A 23,709-nucleotide genomic window follows, 5' to 3' on the forward strand; every position below is an offset into this window, starting at 1 on the left:
AGCGCAGTGAACGGCCCTAAAGTCTCCTGAAAACTATTTTAACAAATTTGATGTTGCTACCAGATTCGCATCAAAGACGCAGCAAAGACGGGCATGAAAATTGACACCTTCAGAGGGCGCTGTTCATTCTGAGTGAATTCACCCTGAATGTTTCCTAGGGCTATGGGCTCAATCGTAAGGAATTTTGTCCACTGAAGCATTCATGCATAATTTGATTGTTGGTTATTTGTCAGTTTTAATGATCTAGCTTAGTTTTGGCGTAAGTAAGATGTCACTGTTACGCTGGTTACACATTCACAGGGCTGAACAGGATATGACAAAGGCCACTGGAAAATCTTACTTGCACACAGGGGTGTAGTGTTGTGAAAAGCGAGGGTTGAGTTTAGAGATTGTAATTCTTATTTAATACAGTAATTACTCAAAATACTAAAGTAACTAAAGTCCACTTGTGATGTTTCGGTTGTTGACTTTTCAAAGGATGAGGAAAAATCGTCCATTCCTGCCAGCCCTCCAGTGCCGTGACCATCAAGTCCCATGTTCATCCAATCAAATAAAACTTGTTGGATTTTTGAGGCCATAGAAAGAGCCATGATTGTTTGGCTGCTTGCGTCTCCTATTAACGACGTCCATTCGTGCAGAAGCACGGGCCGCCACACACATGAACAGGACGCTCTTGAATGTTCACTCGAATGGCTGAGATTCAGGTCTTGTTGCTCTGTGTGACAGGCACTTTAACTCCTTTCTGTCCTGTAGCTGTGAAGGACAGAAAGAGAGACACAGAAGATAATTAACGATGGACAAAAGGCAAATTTAAGTAACAGACAACTAAACACAAGACCCTTGTGCTGTGCTGAAAATGCTTTACCTCATTTACTTTTACCGGGTCAAAAATGGACCAACCTTTTAAATGGATTGTAAATTTAAGTGTACATGAGTGTACCAAGGTGTACTTTTTTTAGGGAGTGTTGTTATACCCTGTGTGAGCAAAGTCAGAACGTTTTAAATCAATGTAATAACATTAACTAGCATATTAGGTGTTGTCGTAGGAGGCCAATTTCAGTGTAGATGGCTTTGTTGATAGTTTTGTCATATCAGGAGACAGTATAGGTTGTTTGTGTGTATGTAAATATGCAGCTTATATATATAGTAATAGGCTATCTATTTTTATGGCTCTGAATGTGGTTCATCCACTCAGATTGATGTTTTGAATCTTTAGGTTTTCACTTGCCTTTCCTAACGTGAAGCAGCTGATTTTGCACAGACTTGTCATTCAAAAGTTTGGGGTCAGTACAATTTTATAGTTTTTTTATAAGCCTCTTATGCTCATCAAGGCTGCATTAATTTGATCACAAAAACAGTAATTTTTAAAATTGTGTGAATATACATTTTAAAATGTAATTTATTCTTGTGATGTCAAAGCTGAATTTCCAGCATCATTCCTCCAGTCTTCAGTGGCACAAGATCCTTCAGGAATCATTCTATGATGGCTCTCTTCCTGAATAAAAGTATTAATTTGCTTTCCCTGACCTCATAGGTCTCTTTTCACATTGCATTATTTGGTTGTGGTCGGCGGTGCCCTTCAATCGTCATTCAACATCACCGTGAGAAAATCAGTTGCAATCAACCAAACCCACACTGAACGCTAAACTTCCTGAAACATGTAGTGAGAAAATAGCCTAAGCCACATGTTTCTTCTGAGAGGTATGAAACTCACCCAGTCTGTACTTCTCCTTAGCTTCAGCCCGCTCTTTTGCATCAAAGTACCAGACGGTGATGGCGTAGCTGTGGGAAAAGAAATATAATTTCAGTCACAATTGAGAGGGGTTAGACAGTCTGACTAGGTAGTATTGATCTGATGAACTCAAGGCTGTTTAGGGCTGTGAAATGGAGTTTGAGATGTGCAGTCATGTGGATTACTCTGCTCAAAGCACAGAAAGGGTTAAATCAACACTAGTAGAGCAGCTAGTTTGTTTATTCCTGGCCCTGTCCTACCGGCACGAGTGCACAAACTGAAACGACTGCCGCTTGCACTCAGGAAGCACGTACTTCCTGTGCCCCACCTCGGCCCCCAGCTGCGATGGTGGTTGATACACACCTACCCTCATCCTAAATGTAGAATGTAATGTAAAAAGTAAACGAGAATTGTTATACTACACCAAAAATGCAGCATTTAATTTGTTTCATCCAACTCATTTCAAGACAAAACCACTTCCTCAGGAAGAGCAACTGCAGGTGTGGTGTTTATAGAGCAGGATCAAATTAAACCATAGTGTTTGTAGCGGTAGGAGAACAATGGCAGTGGACGACTGAGGGACGGGGTCAGACGAGTGCACTGTCATGCACGTGTGTTGGGATAGATCACAATAGATGAGAGATTACAAGAAATTTAGGACACTGGTTGTAACCACATGACGTTTTACAACCTGAACTGGAGCGAGATTAACAGTGAAAAGATCTCGATTCAAACTGACAAGTACAATCACAATGAACGTTGGCATTGGCCCAGACAGAGCTGTTGTCATGTATAGGGCAGTCTTTTCAACCACATAGTATCATTGTTTCGGATATAAACACTGATGATTATGATAGAGATCAAAACAGAGTAAAGCACTTTTTAAAAGAAACTTGATGCTTCAAATAAAGATCGTTAAAGTATCTAAAGGTGCTCAAATCAGGATTTTTTAGACCCGATGACCGATCACTAGAAGCATTATTGGCCAACTATTCTTAGCTACAACATATTTTAAATAAGAGATGAGAAAATTTCATGAACTGATAACTTTATTTATTGGCAAGCAACATGTGCGCCATATTCCATTCTCTTTCTGTGATTAGGAAGAGCTTAGAGCTTAGAGCTTAACAAATATAGCATTCTTGTGAAATATATAATACAAATGAAAAACAGAACAGTCTTTATCAACAGAAAGTAATTACATGAAATATAGATTAATACTACTCAATCTACTTAAGAGCAGTCTTTTCTTGTTTAATTAACATTAATGACAAAGACAGCAGCAGAAATATTAGATGGCTGTCACTTTAAAGAGTTCATAAAATGAGAAATCAACTTTCCCTTGAGCTTTTGATATATACATGTAATATCCTGTAGGTTTCAGAGCTGAAAACCTTCTTGTTAGTCAAAGAAAAGCTTTTATTGACAGCTGGCACAGCAAATGGTTGTTCTGGGAATGTGCCTCTCTTTTATGCCAGTGTGGTGAAACCACCTTAACCGAAGAAGATGAACGCCTGATTGTGTAGCGCCGGCCACCGTTTTGTGCATGGCATGTGCATGACAGATAAATAACACAGCCCTACGTGGAGCTAAACCGGTTACAATATTATGAATGCATTGATGAACGTTACTTTTAATGAACATCCAGATCACGTGGGGAAGACATTGCTGTTTGGTGTCTGTTTCACTACGGATTTGTTTGTAAAAAAAGAGACTGGATTTGCAGACAAGATGAGATTACATGAATGAATGAAGCAACACTTAAAACTATGTTTTATATGTGATAATATTGTATAATATTGTATAATATTGCATTGTTGCAGATCGTTTGATTTATGTGTGTACGTGTCTAACTGAACATAACTAGGCTGTCACAGGCTGGAGAATACTTTAAGGTGTTGCTGGTTCATTATGCTGCGATTTGTTATTAGACTTGGACATGTGTGGGCCAGGGTTTGCATAGCCCAATATCCCAAGATTATGTGTTTTCCAGACAGGCTACCAAAATGTATCACTGGCCTGCTGATGGTTTATCTTAAATAGTGAAATAACATTTATTTCTTGATGTGTGTTGTTCACTCTCTTGACTTGATATTTGAAGGATAAATACTCTCATGGAAGTTTTGATCATGCTGATTTGTCTGATTCTGCAGTGAGGCTTGTGTGTGCGTGTGTCCGATAAATTGGAGCACCCTTAATTTTTGTATCAATTACATTAAACCACCAGTAGGTGGCAACAATTGATTGTTAAAAAAGTTTGTCATTGAATCATTTATTCAACTGATTTGTTTAAAAACACAGATCCATCCAGAAATGAAACAAGTAAAGTCATTGAATAATTCATTCAAGCGATTCGTTATAAATGCTGATTCATCCAGCTGTTCAACATTGAATGATTCATTCAAACTGATTTTTTTAACATTTGCAGCAATTAATATTTTGTCAGAACATGTTATTTTGTTTAGTTGTCTATTCATAATTGTGGAAGAATCGTGATCTCTGTTTTAAACAAAACCCAAATAAATTGATACTCATTTTATCCAGAATCGTGCCGCTCCAACCTAAACTAAACTTGTTTTGCTGTATAATGCTCAATTTATCTCACAAAGTCATGAGGGTCTGCAGGGGTTTTCTTTAGGATATCACTTCCTTCTTTGTTTTATCTCTACATGTCTTTCTGTATGTTGTTTGCACCACATGACTTTGATTGACAGATTGCTTTTATAAGCACTAACTTATTATTAAATTATAATAAGAAAGAATGTGTCTATTAGGCATACCCAACACCAGTGAGACTGGGTCAAAATAAAACTGAATTAAAGATCTTTTCCATTTCCTCTAGCAACAAAAAACAATACCTTCGCAGTCTGTTACATGGCCACAGACAATGTACCTATTTTAGTTTAACATTTTAAACACATATGCTAAGGAGTGGGGTTAAAAAATGACTGCAGTTATGGGAAATATGGAGTCTATTTGTGTCATAAGACCAAATGTCATTCCATATTTCATCATCATTGTCAGTAGCTAACTCCTTTTCCCATTGATTTTAATAGTCTGTGTATCAGCAGAAGAAATTGAACACAAATAACCATAAAGACCCAGAGACATTTTTTTCAGATCATAAAAATAATAACTTATTTAAAAAAAAGATATTTTACTATTCCTAATAAGTGCTATTAGTAATGTAATGTCTTAATTGTAGGAAATGAAACAAATCTTGTTTTAACAACTACTTAATACAACTGTTACTTCTGAGTTAACTCCATAAATTACATACATTTATTGTCTTTATAAGAACAAGTCCCTCAAGTAACACCATCGTTTGAAACAGTCATCCAAAATTCCTGGGGTTAAATAAGGATTGTTTAATTTAGGGGTAAAGGAAGAAGTAAATTTAGATCTACCTTCAAGTCTATAGATTGATTTCTATGCTTTAACAGTGTTAACTATAATTAGGATTTTCATCTACCACTTTTACTTTTTGAAAACTTTTAACAAAAAGAAGAGCTCTTAAAGGAAATTGTGAAAAGAAAGATTCAATTTCTAACCAACTAGAGGAAGAATAATTACTAACCCACTCTGCAATATATCTCAGGTGAGATCTTAACGGATAAATCCAATCACATCATACAACTTTACAGATAAAGTACTGACATTTTTAATCCGGGCTTGTGTGTGTGTGTGTGTGTGTGTGTGTGTGTGTATGTGTGTATGTAACTGTAAACAATGTTTACTTACCGGGTGGCAAAAGCTGGTTTCACCTCATGTGGATTCCGGCGATCTGACCAGAAAATGAGCAGACGGTCAAATAGAGGCTCAATGTTGGCAACAACATTACTACCCTCGGGGAAGATCTGCAATAACCCTCCATGAGCCTTGGAAAAGAGATATAAAAACAAACGTTAGAAAGGAGTAAGACAAGACTCTTCTCCTGAATGAACCAAGTAACAGTAAGAGTAAACACAGCACACCTTCACATCCCAGTCCTTGTTCAGGTAGTAGATGCAGGTTATGCAGCGTCCGTCGCCATTAGGATTGTCCACATGTCGCACATATCCTGTTCCATTGCCAGGGTAACATGCCACCATAGCCTGGTTGTGCAGAAGAGAGAAGTTTAAGGAAACATAAGATTTGTTGTTGAACTGTTAAATAAGGACATTTTGTGGCATTTGCTCTAATCACAAGCATAAAACACAAAATCAGTGTGTTTTGAAAAAGTATTGTGATCTGATGACTGGGATATGGCCACATTGTAGTGTAAATGCTAATGTGCTAAACACCAAAGAACCGTCTATCGCATTACACATAATAATTGTAACAAAACAAGGGATCTATCTAGGTAAAATTAACACAAGTAACTGATAAAAGCCTTACTTGGAACTGTAACTTTGACTTATTTCGGGTTTTGAAAGAGACAGTTTTGACTATGACAAGATAGCAAGTGGAAATGCTAATGTTACTCGCATAACACATAATAATCATATCACAACAAGGATTTTGAACTAATAAGTAACATTTTAACTAATGTTGTAGGTTTCATACAAAAGACATTTTGACATTTTTACTTGCTGTCATTCCCCATAGGACCTTACATGCATACCCTTGGATGGATCTTATTTGTATCTTTAATTCTTTATCCAGTAAATCACAACAACTTGACTGCTCTCTTCTGCACTACATCTTTTTAACTTATTTACATATTATTTTAGTCATCTGGCCCTTTAAGGGATTTACAGCTCGCTTCGGTGTTGGAATGATGAAGCTCTTCTGTGGCACATGCCAAAGGTCACGCACACACATACGCTTATAAATAGCACGCACTGTACGGTACATCTACACAGAGCAACCCACTGCCTGACCGCCCACAGGCCGCCATTATCACTGCTGTTTATGTGGGTTTATGACCACAATTCGGGTGATGTATGCCATGCCAACCAAGGTGAAATAAGATACAACTTCTTTCATTAAATACATTTGACTCTGCTATAAAGATAATGATAAAAATATAGTTCTTAAAAGCGTTCCCAATATAGCAGAATTCACAGCTGTAACGATAGAGAAACTATATCGTTGGAATCACATTCAGAAAGATTTTATCCAGCTGATGAACGATAAAAAATGTTTTCAGCAAATCAGGCATTTAAAGCGGCAAACATGCATGCACTTAGAATAAACAGAACGATATTGACCGCTATTGTGGATGCTAATATAGTTATCATCCTTGGTGTGAACGGGCCTTAGCCCAAAACTTTATATCTGTTTTCCAGTACGTGGAGCTGTGCCGAAACTCTGCATGTTGCCCGAGGTTGTGCTTGTGATGACATGTACCAAGATTCGTCTCAATATGCTAAAGTGTTGCAGAGATATAACCTTTCATCAGTTTTGGTGTGTTCTTCGTCAAACGTGTTTGTGCGTAATTCGAAAATACTTGGGCTTATGAAAAAGCTTTTAATTACATTTTTGCCAGCATGGTGTGAAGAGGATCTGAGCCAATTTTGGTGACTATAGTATCGGATGAAATGTCTAGTTTCAGAAAATAAACTTTGATTAACGTATCACTTATTCAGAATACCAGAAATCTCATCTCAACCCAAGGTATCAGGGGAAAATAGTTTTTTGTTTCTAGTCCTTATGGTTGAAAAGTTATTATTAGCATGAAAAAAAAATCACAAACTAGCCCCTGTAAATGTTGAAATTACCCTATGACACCATGAGAAACAATCACAATGAGATCACAAGAATGCATTATACTTATAAATAAATACATTAAAATAAGGTGAGAATAATAAAAATTAAAACAAAACACAAAAATCTTACCAAACCAAACTTTTAAATAGTAGTAAATGCGATTCCAATTAGATTATATTTAAATATTTTTGAAGGAGTTTAATTTTGTTCACATGCTCTGTTGTGCTTATACAGGCAATGGCAGTTCAAATTTGGCTTGTACCATTTCCTGATCCCCACCCCCAATCACTTCCCATCCTTTTTTGACTGCCATGCCTGATATAAAGGCCAACAGCATTTGGCTTGCCTTCTGTAGAGCTCAGTTTTGGCACAATTGCTGCTCTGGATGATATGAGGCATTCCTGGGCTGGATGATGATGGGGGTGATGGTAACAGGTTGGTTTCAGAAGGCATGAGTCATCAGGGTGTACTGTTAGCTGCCAGCTCTATGATATGGTCAGCACTTTATCAAACCCCAGAGAGAAAAATCCCCCTAACCCTTATCACTGCATCACAGTATAGCAGTAAACACAACGTGTGTCACATGGGTTAAACAGGAGCACGTGGGCGGATGGCAGAACGGGCTTGTTAGACCGCCTTTTCTTTCACAGCCAGCATGCACTCCGGCAATTGGTTTGTTTGACGATCCACAAAGTGATTGTGCACTTTTCTTTAAGAGATGATAATTCTGTCAGTGTTTACTCACCCTCATGTCATTCCAAACCTGTATGACTTTCTTTCTTCTGCAGAACACAATATAAGACCGTTTGAAAAATGTTGTTAACCAAAGTTAGTTTTGACCATTGTGACCATCGTATGCAGAATGGACAAATTAACACCGAGACAAAATTTTTTTTTTTTTTTTTTTGGTGTTCCACAGAAAACAAAAAGTCAAACAGTTGGGGTATGAGTATGTCTCTTTAAACATCCTTTTTGGGCAAAACTGACGATGCAATTAGCCTTTAAAAAAAAAAAATTGGCAATTGATTTTTACTTGCACTGATAAAACTTCCACTGCCCGTAAAAAATCCAAGTTAATTTGTCAGCACATCCCCATACCCCCACCCCCGTTTCCCAGACAAGGCTTCAGCCTAGTCCCAGACTAAAATGCATGTTCAAAAAAGCTCTAATCCTGGTTTAGTCTAAGCACTGTCTGTGAAGGCCTATATGTTCCAGAGATAGATGGCGTTGAAATATGTTTGAGAAAGTGCAACATTTGGCCTTAAAAACCCCAGAAGTAAAAATAAAATAACATGATAATTATTAAAATTCATACTATGCCATGTTGATTAGCAGATCTCTAGGTTATGAAATATTCATCAGGTTACACATGGTTTGTACATTTGATGACCTCAAATAGCAGTCTAGAGTTGCTTTGACTGGATTTTTACTTGTTTTTTCTCATAACAGAGTAGAGGGCATGACCTCCACTGGCAGACTGAAGCGTATAAAGGAAATCAGCTATGACAATTTAATTGAACAGATACTGTGCAGAGCAGAGAAAGTCAAATTATCCAATTAGGAAGAACAAAAATGAAAGTGCCCAAAGACATACACAGCTAAATGCCCCAAAACACTACAGCACTGTCATCAGTGTCCCATGCAGCTTTACAGCTAACACTCAATTAAATGGTCTGTCGCCCAAGTTATTTAGCATTACGAAGTCTGATTCATTCTAGTCAAATGGCTGATCCAGATGGTTCATGTAAATAAATCGGTTTCCCAATTACACATGTTTTAGCTTTTTCCCATGAGAGACTGATGGTCAAGTTTAAAGGCAAGGCAATCTTTAACAAAAAATGTCAAATGAACTGATGCCAAGATGTCATATTTTATGGCTATTTGATGTCCTTTCCTTGTTTTATGATTAATAGGCAACAGTTCCTCTAAAGCAGTATCAGTGTGATCATGAAAGATCCTTTCATGCCTTGATAGTCAGGTAGATATTGAGCACAGAGTGTGCTGAGATAAAAGAGTGTAAACCTGATGATGAGAGCGCAGAGGATAAGTAGGACATGGGGGAATTACACAGCAATTTTAGTTGTATACTTTGATAGTACTCTGAGGTGGCTCAGAGCAGGCATCATTTGGTCTATCTTATGCAGCATTACACAGAATTTTGAGCCGTCACAGAGCAGCCTTAACATATAAAGCTGCATTCAGAATTTTCTGCAATTTTCTTGCCATTTTCATGCCATACTTTATTCGTTTTGTAACTCATATCATTTATCAAGAACATGAGTGTGATGAATTGAACAATGCAATCTCATTCTCAGTCTGAAAGTAGTGTTCTTAATTGTATTGAATGTGGACTTCTAATGTACTTTAAATATTAAAAGTTGATTTTTTGCTTTGCAGATAATGTATTAATGTAACAAAAGGCCACTTAAGTGTATATATATATATATATATATATATATATATATATATATATATATATATATATATATATATATATATATATATATATATATATATATATATATACACACACACACATACAGTGTCTTGCGAAAGTATTCGGCCCCCTTGACCTTTTGCCACATTTCAGGCTTCAAACATAAAGATATAAAAGTGTATTTTTTTGTGAAGAATCAACAACAAGCAAATCAAAAACTGAAAAATTGGGCGTGCAAAATTATTCGGCCCCTTTACTTTCAGTGCAGCAAACTCTCTCCAGAAGTTCAGTGAGGATCTCTGAATGATCCAATGTTGACCTAAATGACACTGTCCATAGGACAACAATCAGTCGTATACTGCACAAATCTGACCTTTATGGAAGAGTGGCAAGAAGAAAGCCATTTCTTATAGATATCCATAAAAAGTGTTGTTTAAAGTTTGCCACAAGCCACCTGGGAGACATGGAGCCACCTGGCCAGATGAAACCAAAACTGAACTTTTTGCCAACAATGCAAAACGTTATGTTTGGTGTAAAAGCAACACAGCTCATCGCCCTGAACACACCATCCCCACTGTCAAATATGGTGGTGGCAGCATCATGGTTTGGGCCTGCTTTTCTTCAGCAGGGACAGGGAAGATGGTTAAAATTGATGGGAAGATAGATGGAGCCAAATACAGGACCATTCTTGAAGAAAACCTGATGGAGTCTGCTGGGACGGAGATTTGTCTTCCAACAAGACAATGATCCAAAACAAAGCAAAATCTACAATGGAATGGTTCAAAAATAAGCATATCCAGGTGTTAGAATGACCAAGTCAAAGTCCAGACCTGAATCCAATCGAGAATCTGTGGAAAGAACTGAAAACTGCTGTTCACAAACGCTCTCCATCCAACCTCACTGAGCTTGAGCTGTTCTGCAAGGAGGAATGGGCCAAAACTTCAGTCTCTCTATGTGCAAAACTGATAGAGACAAACCCCAAGCAACTTACAGCTGTAATCGCAGCAGAAGGTGGCGCTACAGAGTATTAATTTAAGGGGGCCGAATAATTATGCACGCCCAATTTTTCAGTTTTTGATTTGTTAAAAAAGTATGAAATATCCAATAAATTTTGTTCCACTTTGTTCCACATGATTGTGTCCCACTTGTTGTTTCTTCACAAAAAAATTACAGTTTCATATCTTTATGTTTGAAGCCTGAAATGTGGCAAAAGGTCGCAAAGTTCAAGGGGGCCGAATACTTTCGCAAGGCACTGTGAGGAAAATAAGTATTTGAACTAGGGATGCACCGAATGTTCGGCAACCGAAATTATAATAAGTAATAAGTAAAAAGGCCGAATAATTTTTGCCGAACAATGACGTTTTTAATGACGCGATCAAATAGTAACCCACGTAGAGTGAGAGGCGGGCGCTTTATGCAGCAAATATGTCAGCAGTGTGGAAGCACTGTTTAGTGCTGCATCTCATGTCATCGATGAGAAGAGGAACCGACTTTCATGTGAGAAAGCAGAGAAGCTACTTTTCATAAAGAAGAACCTGCCACTTTTCCTGAAGAAGTAGGCTAAGTAGGCTTATGTCTAGGACAGTTATTTATTTGTTGTGGGTTCATCCACCTTTTTTGCACTATTCAATGCACATTTGATGTTGTAGACATACAGAGTGTATTTTTGTTATGTGATTTATTTCTCTTAAAAGCAACACAAAATAGTAAAAAGCTAATTTTTACTATTTAATTATTGTAATGGTAAATAAATGGCCAAATAAAACCGAAACACCGTGTTCGGTATTCGGCCAAGCATTTCATTATTATTCGGTTTCGGCTTCAGGCCAAGAATTTCATTTCGGTGCATCCCTAATTTGAACACCCAGCTATTTTGCAAGTTCTCCCACTTAGAAATCATGGAAGGGTCTGAAATTGTGATGAGAGACATAATCTAAAAAAAACCTATTTTTTTTTATGATGCAAGTGCAAATAAGTATTTGAACACCTGAGAAAATCAATGTTAATATTTGGTACAGTAGCCTTTGTTTGCAGTTACAGAGGTCAAACGTTTCCTCTTATTTTTTTTATTTTAAAGGGGGGGTGAAACACTCAGTTTCAGTCAATCTCATGTCAATCTTGAGTACCTATAGAGTAGTATTGCATCCTTCATATCTCTGAAAAGTCTTTCGTTTTATCATATTTATAAAAGAAATATGGGCTGTACCGAGTCTTTCCGGAAAAACCCGAGCGCCTGGAGGCGTATCGTGTGGGCGGAGCTAAAGAATGACCAGCACACCCAAAGCGGTGACGTCCTCAAGCGTGGAGAAACCCATCTATCTCAGCTAAAACAGATAATGATCCACAATCAAATCTGAGGCTGAAATAAATTGAACAGGAGAAACGGCAACATCAGGATGTCCGTCTTTGTGGTATGTACTGTATTTAGGGGCCTTTGTGTGTCTTTATGCGCAGTTTATGAGGACATGATTCGGTGTATCGACTATTGTATGTGACTAGACCTTAGAGGTAGCAAGCAAAACGGTTTTGCACGTCAGAGTCAGACTAGTGTTATACAGAACAACAATGGAGTAACCGTTAGCGCATTTGAATGACGAAGCACGCGATCGTATCGTTTACTGATGTTTACTCATGCGACGGTAGCCAACAGCAGAGACATTTGAAGTTGATTTACTCACCGGCTGCTTCTAAAGCAGGACCATGAACCTTTATCGCTGGGACCGCTCCGTCAAAAACACACTTCTTTGGTATGATTTGGTGAAGTCCTGTGACAGCAGTGACCGTGGAAATCCACTTTGCGACGCGACTGAAGCGATGCCTTGAAGCTTCCCGTCATTTCTGTGTTCAAATCGGTTCAAATGCAGTGCTGCCTTCCCGGAATGCTGTGCTGAAGCGTTGAAGTCGCTCGACGTCACCCATAGGAATAAAGTGGAGCGCGGCGCGTCATAAGTGTTCACGGACGACTGGATCTGCACCTGAGTGTTTACGGCGTGCATTTCCTTTCTCTCCCTCTAGTTACGCGCGCGCGCACCCTACCGGGAGAAGAGCCCGTACAGCCCATACAAGGACCTTCCGATCTATTTAACGTCAAGTCGAGCCATACTCGAAAAAAACTTGCCGAAACTTGTGAGAAACCAGAAGGAGTATTTTTAACACAGAAATACTCCATCAAACGTCCAACATTAGTTTTTGAAACTTTGTCTATGTTTAGGATGGGAATCTAAGTCTTTAACAGAGTAAAAAGCTCAGTATGCATGAAACAGCATTTCACCCCCCCTTTAACCATTTTTGCACACACTGCAGGAGGAATTTTGGCCCACTCGTCCACACAGATCTTCTCTAGATCAGTCAGGTTTCTGGCCTTTCGCTCAGAAACACAGAGTTTGACCTACCTCAACAAAGATTCTCAATTGGGTTTAGGTCTGGAGACTGGCTAGGCCACACCAGAACCTTGATATGCTTCTTACAGAGCCACTGCTTGGTTATCCTGGCTGTGTGCTTCGGGTCATTGTCATGTTGGAAGACCCAGCCTCGACCCATCTTCAATGCTCTAACTGAGGGAAGGAGGTTGTTCCCCAAAATCTTGCAATACATGTCCCCGATCATCCTCTCCTTAATACAGTGCAGTCGCCCTGTCCCATGTGCAGAAAAACACCCCCAAAGCATGGATGCTACCACCCCCATGCGTCACAGTAGGGATGGTGTTCTTGGGATCCAAATGGTCATTGGCAAACTTAAGACGGGCCTGTACATGTGCTGGTTTAAACAGGGGAACCTTCCATGCCATGCATGATATCAAACCATGAAGTCTTAGTGTATTACCAACAGTAACCTTGGAAATGGTGGTCCCAGCTCTTTTCAGGTCATTGACCAGCTCCCCCCGTGTAGTTCTGGGCTGATTTCTCAACTTTCTTAGGATCATTGAGACCCTACAAGGTGAGATCTTGTATGGAGCCCCAGTCCGAGAGATATTGACAGTCATGTTTATCTTCTTCCATTTTCTAATGATTGCTCCTTTTTTCACCAAGATGCTTGGCAATTTCCCCGTAGCCCTTTCCAGCCTTGTGGAGGTGTAGAATTTTGTCTCTAGTGTCTTTGGACAACTCTTTGGTCTTGGCCATGTTAGTAGTTGGATTCTTACTGATTGTATGGGGTGGACAGGTGTCTTTATGCAGCTAACAACCTCAAACAGGTGCATATTTTGTGCAATTTAGGATAATAAATGGAGTGGAGGTGGACATTTTAAAGACAGACTAACAGACTAACTTTGAGGGTCAGGATTCTAGCTGATAGACATGTGTTCAAATACTTATTTGCAGCTGTATCATACAAATAAATTGTTAAAAAATCATATATTGTGATTTCTTGTCTCTCACAGTGGAAACATGACAATTTCAGACCCCTCCATGATTTCCAAGTGGAAGAACTTGCAAAATAGCAGGGTGTTCAAATACTTATTTTCCTCATTGTAAGCAGTCTTTAAAATAGCATAAAAGATGAGAAGCCTTTTAAAGCAGAGAAAAAGCTGTTTTTTTTGTGATACATTGCATGTTCAGATATTCATACATCAAAATATTCTGGGTGGCATTACATTTTTATGAAAATTATATAAAATGCTATCAGTGGCTGGAAACTTTTTTTAAATGCTGGTGGGGAAGGGTTTATTTACTAGCAATTCATATATAAATCTAATAATCTGATACACTGTTTATTAGTTGCTGGTGTGGTAATGAATGGCTTGTCTCTTCATGAGTCATACATTAACTCATTATTATCTGTGCATTTGTTAAGCATGAATTAATTCTTATCAGCACATGTATAGTAAAGTGTTACCAAAAACACATTTTACATTTATCAAGCAGTTTGTCACATCTTTGCCTCACACTCTCATTAATGTCTGACCCTGCCCTCATGTTAGTATCTATAAAGTGGAGTAATGCAAAAGCCCCAATATTCTGCTGGTGATGTTTCTTTTGGCTGGTATAAGCACGTTACTCTCTCTGGGAGGGGCATGTGAGGTCTACTGCAGATGCCAACGCTGGAACACGCTGTTCCCTCCTTTTTATTCTTTTCCCCTACGCAACCTCTGCCACGTTGTCCCAAGATCGAATGGTTTCTATGCATATGAGAATGAAACCAAGGTCGTTCTCTGAAAGCACTGGTTTAGAGAGAAAGAAAGCTGGGCATAGGCACCCACACTCTCTTGCAGTATTCAAAACGCTACGTCTTGTTTCCAAGGCAACAGCGAGAAATATTTTTGCCAACTAAAAAGTAAAGGGTCTGATAAGGAGAGGAGATGGAGAGGAAAAATAACTAATGGGAGGGTTGATTAAGGACAATCAGTGCACTGGAGAGCAAACGAGGAAGTTGCGTGTCCGCAGAGGAATAGAGATGTGAGATGAAAGCTATTCAAATGCTATAGGAAATGCTGCAACCTTTTTTGAACTGGCTTTATCACTTTAAATTTACATTACTTTGCTGTAACCAGTTCAAATAATAATAGTGCATACTTTTAATAAAATCCAAATGGTGCTCTCAACTCTAAAATTACCTACATTTTAGGGCTGCAACAACTAATTAATAATGATAATGAAAACAGTAGACAATGAATGTCAGTATCGAATGCATTCAAATATATGGCAACATGCAGATAACCATCAGCTCCTAATAAACACACAACAATGCGGGTTATCTGTGTTTGCATGCATATTTAATCCGGTTTTGATGTCAAAACCTAAACAAACATGAATTAGCCGCTAGAATTAAGACCTTATTCATGGTTTGTGTGAACTTAACATGATTAAAAAACACAGTTTAAGGCATTTTCATGACCTTAAACATTGTGCTGTTATTGTGCATTAACACTGTAAGATTGTAAACGCATTCATTGATTAGTCAGGTATGTACTTGGGGTTTATATTGTAATATTTATATTTTAAACATTACTTTCACTACATATTTACACATTTTGTTTCATATAATTTAGTATTGTCATTGGACAATATGTGGAATAACATGCTTTTAAACTAAATGCTGAATTAGTTGATTTCAAATACCTTTCAAAGGGAAATATAAGAAATTATTATGTTAGTAAGAAATATGTTTTTTCTATTTCTAAGAACGGTTACCATTATTTTTAATCAAATAAATACAGCCTTTTATTTCAAAAACATAAAAAAATTACCCTAAACTTTTGAAAGGTACTCTATCTTTTTTTACATTTTTATTTGATGAAATTGCACATTGAAACATTGTTTGAAGGATAGCATTGAATAACATATTTCAACAAGATGCTCCTCATGAACAAATAAACAACAGATCAATTAATTATCAAAAGTTACATGACTAGTAAATATCAAGCCACAAACGTTCTTGCAAGATGTTTTCCCACTTGCAAAAGTATGTGAACGACGCAATACTCGCGTTCCCATTCCAAGTGCTGAGCTATGAGATTTATTCTTCAGATGTAAATATATGACTCACTGAACATATGTGCAAAGTTGCACGTCAACATTGGCTTCTCACGCCTCTGATCATTTACACATGCAAACAACAATCTTTCACTGGCGTTTCCTAATGTACATAGTCTTAAAAGCCGGAATGAGAGGAAGACACTCAAGATTAATGCAGTGTTCCCTTCAATGTATATTAACAAATATTCCCTGCAGATTAAGGATGACGTAAGGACTGTGACTGCAGCCTGACTGATCTGACCTGACCCATTGAACAGAAGCCTCTCCTCACTCAATCACACTGCAGTGAACATGCTGTAGCTTCACAAAAAGGTCATCCCGATCAGGTTTCTAACGGAAACAGCAACGGACAGGCTGTGATTACAATAAGAATGTCCACATGGTCCTGAGTCAGTCTGGCTTTGCATTCATAATACTCCAGCAGCAATAAATCTGATGTGCATTCAGACATAAAGACTCGATAAGCTACACAAGGCTTTATACTTAATACGTTTGAGCTGGAATGGAGAATATATTCAAGTTTGGAATATTATTTTTTGTTATATTTTTGAAAGACGTCTCTTATGCACACCAGTGATGCATTTATTCGATTAAAATAGAGTAATATTGTGAAATATGATTACAATTTAATTTTAATATATTTTAAAATGTAATTTATTCCTGTGATGCAAAGGTGAATTTTCAGCATCATTCCTCCATCTTCAGTGTCACATGTTCCTTCAGAAATCATTCTAACATGCCGATTTTCTGGTTTGCGGTTAAAGTCACAATATGTAATTTTTCGCCAGTAGAGGTTTCTTTTTTAAAACAAAGGCTTAGTTTAGGCTAGCTGCAATAATGAGTGTTGCCAGTGTAACCAGTTACATTACTTACCCGTCATGAAATAAATATAAAAATAAAGCTATATAATATATAACCCTCGTAAATGGAGGGTAACGCAGGTATGACGTCATAAACCTGGTTAAATTTGCTTATTTCTCTGAATTGAAACATTCTTGAAAACATTGAATTTATTAATCAATCAATTATTAATTATGGATCTTATCATCAAGTTTTTTTGCTGTTAAATATTTATTTGGAAACTTTGACCTTTTTTTGGCTTGAGTTGATGAATCGAAAGTAAAAAAAACAAAAAAAAAAACAGTATTTTTGCTTTCTCTTTTGTATCATTATTCACTTGAACAAAAAAATGCTTTTCTTAGTATTTTTGTCTTGTTTCTAGTCAAAATGTCAAAAAATTCTTACATTAAGAAACATTTACTAGACAAGTAAACATTATTGTCTGGTTAGGGAAGCTAAATAATAAGTAAAATACTCTTGTTTTCTGTTTGAATTAAGATTATTTTGCTTACCCATTGGCAGATTTTTTTTTTGCTTATTTTAATCTTAATTTTGAGTTATTTTTCCCAAAAACAAGACAACTACTTTTACTTGTCTAATAAATACTTCTTGTTTTAGGAATTTTTTGATGTTTGGACTAGAAACCAGACAGAAATACTAAGTAAGAAAAGCCTTTATTGCAGTGTGGTCAATCTAATAAAAAAAAATAAAAAAAAATTCTTACTTACCCCAAACATTTGAATAGCAGCTAGTGTATCACATTCACATTATCCACAGAATTATGAGGCAGCACAACTGTTTTCGACATTTATAATAATAAGAAATGTTTCTTGTGCACAACTGTTTTCAACATTGTTAATAATAAGAAATGTTTCTTGTGCAGACAATCATCATATTACAATGATTTCTCATGTGACACTAAAGACTGGAGTAATGATGCTGAAAATTCAACTTTAAAATAAAAGGAATAAACTACATAATATATCAAAATATCAAAATAGACAAGAGTTCTTTTAAATTGTAATAATATTTCACAATACTGTTTGTACTGTATTTTTGATCAAATAAACACAGCCTTGTTGATAAGAGACTTCTTTTTAAAAGGGTAATGTACATGTTTTTTTAGTGCGGAGATTGCCACAGCAGGAAGATCACATACCACTGGGCACTGGTTTGACATGGCAAGCTCAAATAACCAAACCTGCGTCATAGAGGCAGTTTTGCTCTGACACGCCGAAAGGACTGATGCAGCACTCTGCGCGCATATGAGTCAATGTTCAATCACACACTTACTGAGCAATGCATGTTTGTAATGTCAAATATGAAAGTCATAATTACTCTAAGACCAACTTGATAATAAAATAAATCACGTTTTCTGATCCAGGGTCTGTTTTTGTAAATGCGTAAATATGTCTGATAAGCTCTGATACGGTCTCAAGCACACAATGAACACACTGTGTATACAAGCACGCGCACAAGCACTGCGCCTTAGTGGCAGTAAGAATATGTTGTTTGTATACGGGCTGGAGATAGAGATTGATAGAAGAGTCTTCAAAGCCAGAGAAACACTGATCTGGGAAATGATTAGACTGCATTTCTCAGACTGCCATAGTTGAGAACATTGGAACAGTGAGAAACACAACACAGACAGTCAATATCTAGTCTGATACATCCAAGACCCAAACGCAACTTTCTTTGCATTGCAGGTGAATTGTTGGCTAAACTATAGCATCTACTGACACTAACATACTGAAAAAGGGGAGACTCGGAAAGTTGTCTGGCATAGATGTTCACTAGATTTCAGAAACTAAGAAGGCATGGTCACATTAGCGGAATTGCCATAAAAAAAAATATATATATATATATTACAGACTGTAAAAACATATGGATGTAGTGTCCGTGACCATATAGCGACAATGTGGGCAGATCAGTATTATAGTTGATATTTATTTGAAAATGTAGTGACTGAGCAAGCCAGTCGTAAAACGTAAAGTCGGCCGTTACCCTCTTGGCAGTGCGTCACTCCCAGATAACTGAAAATAGGCAGAGGCAGGACGTCACGTGGGTGGAGCTGAGGTGACGTGATGACTAACAGACGGCAGACAAATGGCTATCCACCTGTCACTCAAAGTGGCCATGCCCTTAATTATGCAGAACTTCATGGCTTAATATAATTTAAACAAATGAGTTAGAAAAAAAGTCACACCCTCAGTTGTCATGAAGGGCAACATTAGCCGTATAGACCAAAACCACAATTTGTACCAGGCTGTAAAGGCTTTTTTTCTGCTGTAAAGTTGGGCATTTTAACATGGGGCTCAATGAGCTTCTGCTCCCTTCTGGAGCCTGTCCCTAGTGGCCAGTCGAGGAATTTCAGTTTAAGTCACTGCAAGAGAAACTGTGGGGGTTGCCGCTTGGATTCATCATGATTAATCAATTTGACAACACATAGTTTTATTATATCTATGCCTTTATAGCCAATTAGAGCAGGAATACAGTTTATATTTTGTGATGATACAAGCAGTTGAGTCAAAAATCATCTTAAATTTGCTACAGATGGTGGGTAAACCTGTGAACACAATAAAACCACACTGGTCAAGTATATTTTTAGATGTTAACAAGGATGTTTTCAGGTCTTTTCAAAGGCGTATGTATGGGTTGTGGTAAATTATCATGTTTTTGCTGAAAAGCCTGCTTTATGGCATGTTCAAATATGACAACTACCCTATATATTTTTTATATAAACTATTGTAATTTTCATGTGCAATAATAATGATTAAAATGTTAAATAGATTTTTTTTGCCTATACAGATATTAACGTTCAAAAAAATAAACCCTGAGAAACATCCACAGTTTACCATACAGGTCCAAACAAACAGACCCAATAAAGAAAGAAAGATATGCTATCATTTATCACCCTCATGTAATTCCAAACCTGTATGACTTTATTTATTCTGCTGAAGACATAGTTTTGTAATATTTTACAGAATGTTGGTAACCAAATATTTCTGATTACCACTGACTTCTTTTTCTATGTTCCACAGAACACTTTTTTAAAACAAGGTTAAAAAAATAATTTCAGTAGAGATGCAATAGAAGAAACAATCTGAGTTCCCAAAAAAGTGTTTCTGTTAACAGTTCTTAAAAGAACCATGTTTCCTTAGTGTTAAGAATATTAGAATATTAAAAGTCTAACCCTTTTCCACTACAAAAAAATATTTTGTGCAATGGAAAGGTTCAATGTATGTTAAAAGTTCTTCATGGAACCATGCCAATAAGGAACCTTTACTTTTAAGAGTGAAGAAAGAACGTCATACAGTTTGCAACATCATGAAAGTGAGTAGATGGAATCAGAATTTTCATTTTTGAGTGTGCGAACACAAATTTGCCACTCACCTTTGTGCGGCCGTTAATGACATAATTCCCCAGCTGTCCATTGGCTGCACTGCGCATGATGGCCTCATCGATGTGAGCCATGAGGCCTCCGATGTTCTTGCAGCCTGGCTCGTTACCTTCGACCCAGGCAATCTGGTCGCCACGAATGTTCTTAGAGGGGATGCTCTTTTGGCTGACTAACTGGCCCCCTCTGAATTTCCCACTGTGATTTAGAGTCTCCACTTCCTCCAGCACCCTATCACCCAGTCGATCGCCCAGAAAGACATCTTTTACGCAAATGCCGTAGAAGTTCATACAGGGAACTATGTACTGCTGAGCCATGTGCTCTGGAGACCAGCCTGCACTGGTGGCCACTGCAGGTGGCACTGACCGAACCATTGCCTGCCTATTGTCCAATTGGTTCATAGTAGTTTTGAGCCCATTGTGATGGACCCAACTGGGGGACAACAGAGAGCTGTTGTTGTGTTGGTGATTGGCTGCAAGGGGAGTAACAGCCTGTGTGCTTTTACTTGAGTCTGTTTTAGGGCACGTTTCAAGCCTCCTCCTTTTGCATTCAAGTGAAGGAGAGTCCGGTGCATGGGGCGTTTCCGAGGACCCCATTCCGGGAAAACCACTATGGGCCCCGAAGTCTCTGTTTTCCTCATCTTTTCTCCTCTGGTGCTGGAGTTGTCTGAATCGCACATCTCCACAAGGTCTTTTTGAAGTCCTGTCCAAAGTCCTGTCCCCCTGAGCAGTGAGGCCCCCATGGGGAGTCTCCACCAGTCCATTCAGATGCAAACACCCGCTTTGCGTCTGCTTAGGGACATCATGATAACTTCCTTCAGCTGTAGGTGAAGGGGACACAGCTTCTCCACCATTATACAAAGGCAAACCGCTCTTCAACTCCTTCATAAGCGTGATCCCGGAACCAGATCTAGACGCATGTCCTGCCAGCAGCTCCTCTGCCGTGGTCGCATTCAAACCCATTGTGTTTACCGCGTGAGACTCACCACAGCCATTGGTGACTCTCTCTTGCCGTGAACGGATACTCTCGCGTCCGTGTGCATTTAAAAGGTCCGTGTTTTCCAGTTTCTCCATGTCATGTCGTCTACTCCTGGATGCTCACGTAGCTCACGTCCAATCTTCATTTTCTGCAGAATTGGCTCTGCTCATGCCTGCCAAGCGGCGCTGTTTTCACGAAGCTCGACAATAAACTTCCACAGTTCAACGCTAACACAGTGCTTTCCTTCAGTTTATTAGTTGTTTAATACAGAACTAACCATTAACTATTTTCCATGGCTGTTTATTTCCAGAGCACGGGTTTATGAGCGTCTGGAGACAGAGAGTAACAATGGTTAAATCACTTAAACATTATAGACACGTTAAAACGGACACAAATCTGCACAGTCACACTCTCTATCATTTCAATGATTAGGCCTGCATATCAACCAAATGGAGAAAATGGAACGTTTGTAATGAAACAATGAATACAATGAAAATTTAATATAACTTTACGTATTAACTTGAAGGTTTATCTTCATTTATATAAAATATATAGGCCTACAATGGCGAAAAATTAAATAAATAGGCCTATAGTAAAGTAAAAGAACGAATACAAATATTTAAATAAAATGCATGTAATGAAAGATGCTAACATGAAAGTCTAATCTAAAGTCGTAGGCCTATATATATATATATATATATATATATATATATATATATATATATATATATATATATATATATATATATATATATCTTAAAATTTTATATGCAGGCTATATATTGCATAAACGGACAAATGCGGACAAGTTTAAACGCCAAAGCTAATATAACGCACTAAAATAGTTTTAACCAAAATAATAATAAAAACTAATTTTCAGCTGTATCGTTAAGTAAAAAAAAAAAAATAATCCAGTGAAATGATAGGGCATCCAATTCATTAGTTTAACACTTAAATATGTAAGCTATTTTTGTAATACCATCCATCATAATCATACTCTCATATATTTGTCTCTTTATAAAGGTTCAATACAAAAACTGAGACGATTTTGGCGTATTTTAGACTACTTACCTCTATATGATAAAGTCACTATAAAAGACCAGCCGCGATTGTAAATAATTTCCGGTGTTCTCTCGTCCATATTCAATACACGCTCATTTCAGATTATATAAATAACAAATAAAAAAACGTTTTCACAGACAACACTGTAATTTCTGCCCATACAATCCTTGGTGAACAAAGAGTAACGCTTCGTATCTAATATAGGCTAACACTGTGCGGGTAGCAAAATTACACAATCTACTATGGCCAAGACTTAGCTCATTAATATTAATATGCGATGCTCTTGAAGCATCCAATCAGGTAACCTCATTAATATTCATGAGCCTAATCTTCGCCATAGTAGGATTATTAAACTGAAACTCGTTTCCGGATATGATAGCGGGCCCCTCCCTCCCCCTCTCTCTCTCCATGAGCGGCTCTGTCACTTACACGTGCGCACATTCGCATCACGTGACCCTGAGCGCCACAATAACAAAACAGTGGCTCATAAGACTTTCAAACAAAATATGGACAGCTGATATAAGTATGAAATAATTATTTATATACAGGATAGCTATATTTAATAACAATTTCTGTTTAAATTATTATCATGGTCCATTGCTTTATTGGCAACTATTCGGGCACTCACTGTTATGTCCCACTTTTGTTTATTTATTTTTTATATCTACTTTACCTTTTTGTTATATGAAGGTCACGTAGCCAGACCACAAATTGTAAAAAAAAATATGGACGTAGTGTCTATGACATCACCCTTAGTTTTCTGAAGAGCATTTTTTGAAGCCTAAAGTGAGCGGAGCCGGACATTGCCATCTTGGTAGTGTGTCACCGGGCATCAGATGGCAACTTCAAAACTCCCGAAGTGTTTCCAATTTTGTATGCCATATTTCAGTCATGCAAGTGCAGTTCCTATCTCTCTGAATGGGGAAACGTCAAATTCTCCAAAGCTGTTCACCAAGCTGACTAAATTTCAAATTTGAAATCACCAATGAATACTGACAACAGCTGTCTCATAAATGGACTTTCTAAATGCTTAAATCATCACACAAAAACACATTTTTCAATGCGCATGTGCAGTATAGCATCCGGAGCTTCCAACAGC

The 23,709-nt window shown here is 37.7% G+C and overlaps 1 protein-coding gene across 1 annotated transcript; it reads right to left on the reverse strand.

Annotated features, from left to right (window-relative positions):
• Positions 1–391: 391 nt before the first annotated feature.
• On the reverse strand, positions 392–22,838 carry egln2 (egl-9 family hypoxia-inducible factor 2). Its single transcript, XM_067450971.1, has 6 exons — positions 22,620–22,838; positions 20,567–21,877; positions 5,707–5,826; positions 5,474–5,610; positions 1,715–1,782; positions 392–753 (listed from the first exon to the last, which is right to left on the reverse strand). Exons 2-6 carry the CDS (start codon positions 21,641–21,643, stop codon positions 701–703), a joined length of 1,455 nt encoding a protein of 484 aa, XP_067307072.1. The 5' UTR covers positions 21,644–21,877; positions 22,620–22,838; the 3' UTR covers positions 392–700.
• Between the last annotated feature and the right edge of the window lie 871 nt (positions 22,839–23,709).

This window comes from Pseudorasbora parva, chromosome 8 (genome assembly GCF_024679245.1).
Source record: "Pseudorasbora parva isolate DD20220531a chromosome 8, ASM2467924v1, whole genome shotgun sequence".
Taxonomy (NCBI): domain Eukaryota; kingdom Metazoa; phylum Chordata; class Actinopteri; order Cypriniformes; family Gobionidae; genus Pseudorasbora; species Pseudorasbora parva.

What these genes read in the sequence shown, in the direction of transcription:
- egln2 (XM_067450971.1), bottom strand. Translation starts at nt 21,643, where the DNA reads ATGGAGAAACTGGAAAACACGGACCTTTTAAATGCACACGGACGCGAG. An exon ending in TCATTAACGGCCGCACAAAG is followed by an intron (nt 5,827 to 20,566) that starts GTGAGTGGCAAA and finishes CTGCACAACCAG; the next exon opens with GCTATGGTGGCATGTTACCC. An exon ending in AAACCAGCTTTTGCCACCCG is followed by an intron (nt 1,783 to 5,473) that starts GTAAGTAAACAT and finishes CTTTTCCCACAG; the next exon opens with CTACGCCATCACCGTCTGGT.